At 45.7% G+C, this 6859-nt stretch overlaps 1 protein-coding gene across 1 annotated transcript; it reads right to left on the reverse strand.

The window, feature by feature from the left end:
- Nucleotides 1-2162: 2162 nt before the first annotated feature.
- On the reverse strand, nucleotides 2163-4825 carry LOC112820666 (lithostathine-like). Its single transcript, XM_025867636.2, has 6 exons — nucleotides 4816-4825; nucleotides 4448-4535; nucleotides 3771-3889; nucleotides 3421-3558; nucleotides 2677-2803; nucleotides 2163-2392 (listed from the first exon to the last, which is right to left on the reverse strand). Exons 2-6 carry the CDS (start codon nucleotides 4521-4523, stop codon nucleotides 2325-2327), a joined length of 528 nt encoding a protein of 175 aa, XP_025723421.1. The 5' UTR covers nucleotides 4524-4535; nucleotides 4816-4825; the 3' UTR covers nucleotides 2163-2324.
- Nucleotides 4826-6859: the final 2034 nt, after the last annotated feature.

The following is a 6859-nucleotide window of genomic DNA, read 5'->3' on the forward strand; positions in this document are numbered from 1 at the left end:
TATCCAAAATCTATGAAGAACTTATCAAACTCAACAACCAAAAAGCAAAAAATCCAGTCAAGAAATGGGCCGAAGACATGAACAAACATTTCTCCAAAGAAGACATACAAATGGATAACAAAAACATGTAAAAATCTTCAACATCACTAGGCATTAAGGAAATGGCTAAAATTAACAAGTCAGGAAATAACAGATCTTGGCGAGGATGTGGAGAAAGGCAAACCCCCTTACACTTTTGGTGGGAATGCAAACTGGTGCACCCACTCTGGAAAACAGTATGGAGTTTTTCAAAAAGTTAAAAATGGAACTACCCTATAACCCAGCAACTGCACTACTAGGCATTTATTCAAAAAACAAAAAAAGTTAATTTGAAGGGGCACATGCACCCTGAGTTTATAGCAGCATGATCAACAATAGCCAAAATGTGGAAGGAGCCCAGATGTCCATTGGCAGATGAATCGATAAAGAAGATGTGGTGTGTGTACACACACACACACACACACACACACAATGAAATACTACTCAGCCATCAAAAGAGAAAGAAATCTTGCCATTTGCAATGACACAGTTGGAACTAGAGGGTATTATGCTAAGCAAAATAAGTCAGTCAGAGAAAGACAAGTATATGATTGCACTCATGTGGAATTTAAGAAACAAAACAGATGAATATAGGGGAAGGGAGGGAAAAATAAAAGAAGATGAAATCAGAGGGAGACAAACCATAAGAGACTCTTAACTATAGGAAACAAACGGAGGGTTGCTGGAGGGGAGGTGGGAGGGAGGTTGGGGTAACTGGTGATACACACTCAGGAGGCACTTGACAGAATGAGCACTGGGTGTTATATGCAACTGATGAATCACTAAAATCTACCTCTGAAACTAATAACATACTATGTTAATAAATTGATTTTATTTTTTTTATTTATTTTTAAAGATTTTATTTATTTATTTGACAGAGAGAGACACGGCGAGAGAGGGAACACAAGCAGGGGGAGTGGGAGAGGGAGAAGCAGGCTTCCCGCTGAGCAGGGAGCCCGATGTGGGGCTCGATCCCAGGACCCTGGGACCGTGACCTGAGCCGAAGGCAGACGCTTAACGACTGAGCCACCCAGGCGTCCCAATAAATTGATTTTAAATTAAAAAATTAGGGGGACTAGTTTTCAGTGAGAGGAAAATAAGAGATTTATTACTATTTATTATTATTATTTATTTTTAGAGAGAGGAGCATTTTTATCAACAGTGTCACAACTGCCCAGAAGGCATTAAATTATGGAGGGTTTAGTGGGACAGAATAGACACAAAGGGAGAGATAAAAATTGCCTGCCTACCTCTGTTTTAGACTTTTAGATGGAAGTTTGTTAAGAGTTCACCAGAGGAAATAAATTTATAATGGTTCAGTGCACAAACTGGTTATGAATAAAGACTGAGAATTTAGCAAACTATCCTCTGTGATCAATATGAACTTAAGCATGGCCCTAAGTGTAGTAGACAATACTGACTGCCTTGATAGATGTTATTATTTTTAAATTCTGCTAAAAAAAAAAAAAAACAAACCCTGATTTTGTATGGAAAGCAATTAAGCACAGTCCCAGGAGATGAATCCCAAATGGTCAAAGGCAGTTATGGCAACTTCAAACACTTTTCTGGTGGTTGCTTAAGAACAGAACTGTTTTAAGGAAGAGAGTGATAACTTCCAATGCTCTACATGTAAGCACGGTAGTCAGAATCCAGATAATTCATTTTTTACTGTATTTTATAAAAGTCATGGTCCAAAGTAGATTACAAATTAAAGAAAAAAAATGATCATTCATAGCAAATGATTTCAGAAGTGCTGTTCTAAAAACAGCAGACACCACTAAGGCTTTTTGTGCCACAAACAGGGGGAATGTGCAATAGAGTGTGTGGGAGAGTATTGTCTCTTTCTGTATACAACACATATGTAAATGAACCTGGACTACATACTAATCACAGACACACTGGTAGGGATGGACGGATGGACATTTAAATGTTTTCGCTGGGGGAATGGATAACATAGGACAGGGGCAAGACCCAGAATTCCTCCCACACCTGGTTCTTATTCAGAGTCTAGCTATGAGACAGGAGCACAAAAGCACATGAAATGGAGTGAAATGTTTATTATTGCACTCTAAGATCTCAGGCCATGTAATACAAAAGAACATGAAGATAAATGAGCAAGCAGGAAGAAAGGTCAGAATGAAGTCGTGAGGTTTGAAATTATTCCCTTCCAGGGTGGGTCTTCACACTTGGTCCCATGTCCATGATGAGTTGCATGCAAAATTCAGGTTCCTCATGTCTCCCCAGACCTAGTCCTTGAACTTGCAGACATAGGGTAGCTTCGTACCACAGTTGTAATCTGTCCATTTCAGATATCCTAGAGAGACAAAGGAGCTCAGGTAGATGTGGCTGATGGAGCTCTTGAACCCAAGGGAGAGGTATCCCAGATTCTGGCTTAGGATCCAAAGCCTCTCCCTCATCCTCACCAGTGTCCCGCTCCAGAGGAAGGAGACTCAAAGAAAGGAGAGATGGGAGGGGATGGGGGAAGGCAAACCAACACTATACTTCCTAGCTCGGGAGGATTCTCTGAAGGTCATGCCGAGAAATGGAGAAAAAGAGGATGGAAAAGTCTGGGCAGAAAGTAGCTCCTCTGTTACTTACCTGTGTTACTTGACAGAGTCCCACAATGGCCAGGGTTTGCGACAGTGGAGGGGTCTCTTTCCCAGGCCAAGTAATTCAGCAGATCATTGCTACTCCACTCCCATCCACCTGCACTGGGCTCATAGCCCTATAGAAGATGGAGTGTGGTGAGGCTGAATAGCCATGAGAGTTATCCTTGCATGAACCCCTCCCCAGCATCACCAAATTTGCTCTGCTCATCTCGATGCTTCCCTGGAGCCAGAGCTCTCCTCTGGGAAACTCTGCCCAGCTCCTTCCTCTTATTGGCAGATTCCCAAACCAGTAATCACAAAGACCTACAGAACCACCCAGAGTAACATGTTACTGACTGAACAGCAATTAGTGGTGCATTTGTAAATACCCCCTGACCCTCAAAGACAGTATCTGTTCTATAGAGCAAAAATGGATCCTATCTTCACTTAGGATTCCCTCAGCACAATTTTTGCAGACTCTGTGAAGCTCAGAGAACTGAATTAACAAGGCCTCATGTGCAAATTGTGTACAAGCATGACAGGAGGCAGATTAACTTCAGCTGGAGACAAGGGACTTCCACAAAACTCAGCTGGTGAGCCACTACAGAGCCCTCCCTTTCCCCCTCATGTCCTCCTGGATCTCTGAGCTCCAGGGCTCTTTAAGGCATTTACTGGGCAGGCACAGGGGACAGGGAGTGGGCTTGGCGGGGGCAATAGCATCTTGAGAGGTTATGAAGAGAAGATGAGTTCATACCTCTGTGGGGTCATGGAGCCCAATCCAGATATTTGAGTAGGTGTTCACACTGTTCTTGACTAGGGAGGCCACAAAGGATGCTTCAGACCCACTGAGCACAGACACAAGGTGTCCCGAGGGCCTCTTCTGGCAGGCCATCTGTGTGGGGAAGGGAGAGACTCAGGAGGAGCCTGAGACATCATTGGGGGGAGGGTAGGCAGAGGTAGGGGAGAAGGGGTATATATGCAAAAGATTTGGATGCTCAGTCTTGCCCCCAAGAAATTCTGGAGAATGGAACTGCCCCCCCCCCCCCCGCCTCAGGTCTCTTATGTACTTTCCCTTAAAACCCTAACTGAAATCCAAGTACTCACATCTGCATCCATCCAGGATTTTGGTGTCATAAACAAGGCATAGCAGTGGGCGGCATAAGCCTTGGAGCCTTTGGGACAGCTGATCCGTGGAGCGGGCACATCCTTCTGGGAGTCTTCACCTAGGGTAGGAGGAATTAAAAGAGAAGGAAGAAGTAAATAGGAGAGTGGGGATCAGGGTAGGGAGGTGACCTAGGGGAATATGTATGAGGCCAGTGCTTGGGAAGTGATGCCAAAGTCCTGACTGCCTCTCCCCATTGCCAACACTTTCAAGATTTCTTGATCTTGGACCAGCCCCACTAAATGAGGAATCTTCTCTTTTCTTTTCATCCTTCCCCTTCAAAGTCCAACCCTTCCCCACTCTAGGCTGACCACTCTTGCACTGGGTCCTCATTTTCCTTCCCTGTGTCTCATTACTGACCCTTCACGCTTGTCCTCTTTCACCTACCAACCTAAATTAGAGTGCTGGGACAAAATGGAAATGACCTCCTTGCAGTGTTAGTGGACCACTGTGATGCTGGCCACCCCTAGTTACCCCGAAGGAAGGAGTGATGAGGGACAAGTTATAGGCAGTTTCTTTGTGTGAGTATATGTGTCACCACATTACCACGGGGGCCTTCCTCTTCTTCTTGGCCCCGAGCATTCACAAGGACCCAGTGCTAGGAACAGTGAAAGCTCACCTTGGACCCGAGCCAGGAACATCAGGCAGGAAAGCAGCATCCAGGACATGCTGGGGAGGGCCATGGGAGGCAGCATCGTGTCTGTGATCTGAGGAAGCAATCAGAGATCACTAAGGAAAGCATGATTGGAGAGAGGGCATGCAGAGATGCCACTCCTCTTCCTTGTCTTTCCATTGACATCTATCCCCTTGTATAGCTCTGGAAAGAACTGGAAATCTGTGGCCCTCCTACCCCCTGGGAACGGACAAGCTTGCCTGTGCTGAGACCAGAGCTCCTGTGTCTCTGACAGGGATCCTCCTGTACCTTCTCCCAAGTATGTACAGTATAATTCCTGTCATGGGTCTCATCTTCTCTCAGCTTCTACTCACCTGTCTTGCAGGGATTTGCAATGGTTTGTCAGGTCAGAGAAGATTGGGCTTTTATAAGAAAATTTGAAGGAGGGGCACTGAAATGAATAACAGGAATGTGGAGCCTGAACAGGGGTCATGGGAATTGGCACGGATTTGAGGAGATTCTTGCCACGGGAGGACAATTTCTCATCCAAGGCTGGGAATTGCCACAGATGTTGCCTCTTTCCCGTTAAGAGGCCAGCATTTTCCTGAGAAACAGGTGAAGTTTCAACTTTCCCCACCTTTTGCCAGATACTGTGTTCTAAACACTTAAGGCACGGAAGGCAGCCCTATGGCAGAAATGCTGATGTACATAATTTTAAAAAATATAGTGGCATTGATTGTCAAGGAAAATGTCAAAAGTGCATTTTTGAGTAATCTGTCAAGAACTAACCCCTATAAGCATATATATGAATTTCCTTAAACTTTGTGTTGTATGAGTAAATAAAGACAAATTAATAAGTAAAAATCAGTGGGCATAGAAATTTGAAGTACTGGTGAGTACAAAGTACTAGTTGAGGTAAAAGAAAGAATTGAAACAAAGAGTGGAACAATGGTTCAGGGCTGCTGTTTCAATATTGTGGCAAGGTGTGAAGGAAGCATGGAGTGATAGTGTAAGTTAAAAGGCAAGCCAGGGAACCAGCGGTAAGATGGTGGAGTAGTAGGGGGACCCTATGATTGCCTTGTCCCTGGAACACAGCTAGATAAATATCAAATCATTCTGAACACCCAGGAAATCAATCTGAGGACTGAGAGAACAAACTGCACAACTAGAGGGAGAAAAGAGGCCACATCATGGAAGGTAGGAGGTGTGGAGCCATAATTTGGGGGAGAAAAGAATCACCGGTGCTGCGGAGGGGAGGGATCCCTGAGGGAGAGGAGAAAGAAAGAGAAAGAAAAAAAGAAGGGTAGCAGGGTGCAAGGCACTGCACCAGAAAAGCACTTCCCTAAAACCACTGACAGGGAAAATGAGAGGGGCTAATAATTCCAAGTTTTTACAAGCAGTGGAGCTCAAAGTCCGAAGTTTTAGAAGTCTTCACCATTGCTGGGTGGAACCTGGTAGGCGTAGAGGTGCTCCTGTGGAGAAGGAAGACAGAGGCCCAGGAGTGGACCGCATGGTCTGAGGATCCCCTGGGTTACAAGAGGAGAGACAGTTCCCCTCGTGGAGTGCATTTGGGAGAGGCGGCACTGCCTCTCCTGGGACAAAACAGCCTGCAGGCATCACTGGGCTGCCCCATTCATTAGCATATGAGCAGAGACACCTACTGAGGGCACCTAACCTGAACACAGGTTTTTTGCCATCTTTTACCATAAACTCCAAGCCCCTGTGCATTTGTGCAACTGCCCTTTTGGGACAAGCCGGCACCAACCACAGCATGTGGAGACTCTCCCCCAGAGGATCAGTGCAGGTCCATGCCCTGTCAGGTCCCTAAAATTTGAAGTTTTGAAACCCAGCCAGTGTGTCAGAGATAAAACACAGAAGCATTTTGCCTGCGGGTGGGCAGATGGCTCAGACACTGGGTGAAGGCAGGGATCTGAAGGATGCCTGGGACAAATGAGGGGAGATTATTCTCTCTTCTGTGAGGGCTTCCTTGACAGCAATAGGCATGAACGCCCCTCTCTGGGAAGGAGAGATCTGGCTGATACCATTTTTACCCCCACCCATCAGCACTGACAGATTCAGTGAGCAGCACAGCAACCATAGTGGAGACTTCAGCCGCTTACACTAAGCCCCGTTACCCTGCACTCTGCAGGTGCTTCAGAATTAGGGCGAGTGTGCCTGAGTGTCAGAGCAGCTGCAGGCCCTTCCCTCAGAAGACCAGCACAAACCCCCTGCATGCACCAAGTCTACTGATTATAGAGTGCTGCAAAGCTTCAGCTCTAGAGGAAATAGGATCTAGCCTTTTCTAACAAGTAGACCGAAACACACCTAATTAAAACTTGCCACACAGTGGACAAGATCCAAACATTCCCCATTGCAGCAAGGAGAAAATCTGCAGTGGACTGACCTAAGGGAAAGAGT

Source organism: Callorhinus ursinus, unplaced genomic scaffold (assembly GCF_003265705.2).
Source record: "Callorhinus ursinus isolate GAN/ISIS: 27379988/994484 unplaced genomic scaffold, GSC_fseal_2.0 scaffold10, whole genome shotgun sequence".
Lineage (NCBI taxonomy): Eukaryota > Metazoa > Chordata > Mammalia > Carnivora > Otariidae > Callorhinus > Callorhinus ursinus.

What these genes read in the sequence shown, in the direction of transcription:
- LOC112820666 (XM_025867636.2), bottom strand. Translation starts at nt 4,523, where the DNA reads ATGCTGCCTCCCATGGCCCTCCCCAGCATGTCCTGGATGCTGCTTTCC. An exon ending in GGCTCCATGACCCCACAGAG is followed by an intron (nt 2,804 to 3,420) that starts GTATGAACTCAT and finishes CATCTTCTATAG; the next exon opens with GGCTATGAGCCCAGTGCAGG. An exon ending in GACTCTGTCAAGTAACACAG is followed by an intron (nt 2,393 to 2,676) that starts GTAAGTAACAGA and finishes TTGTCTCTCTAG; the next exon opens with GATATCTGAAATGGACAGAT.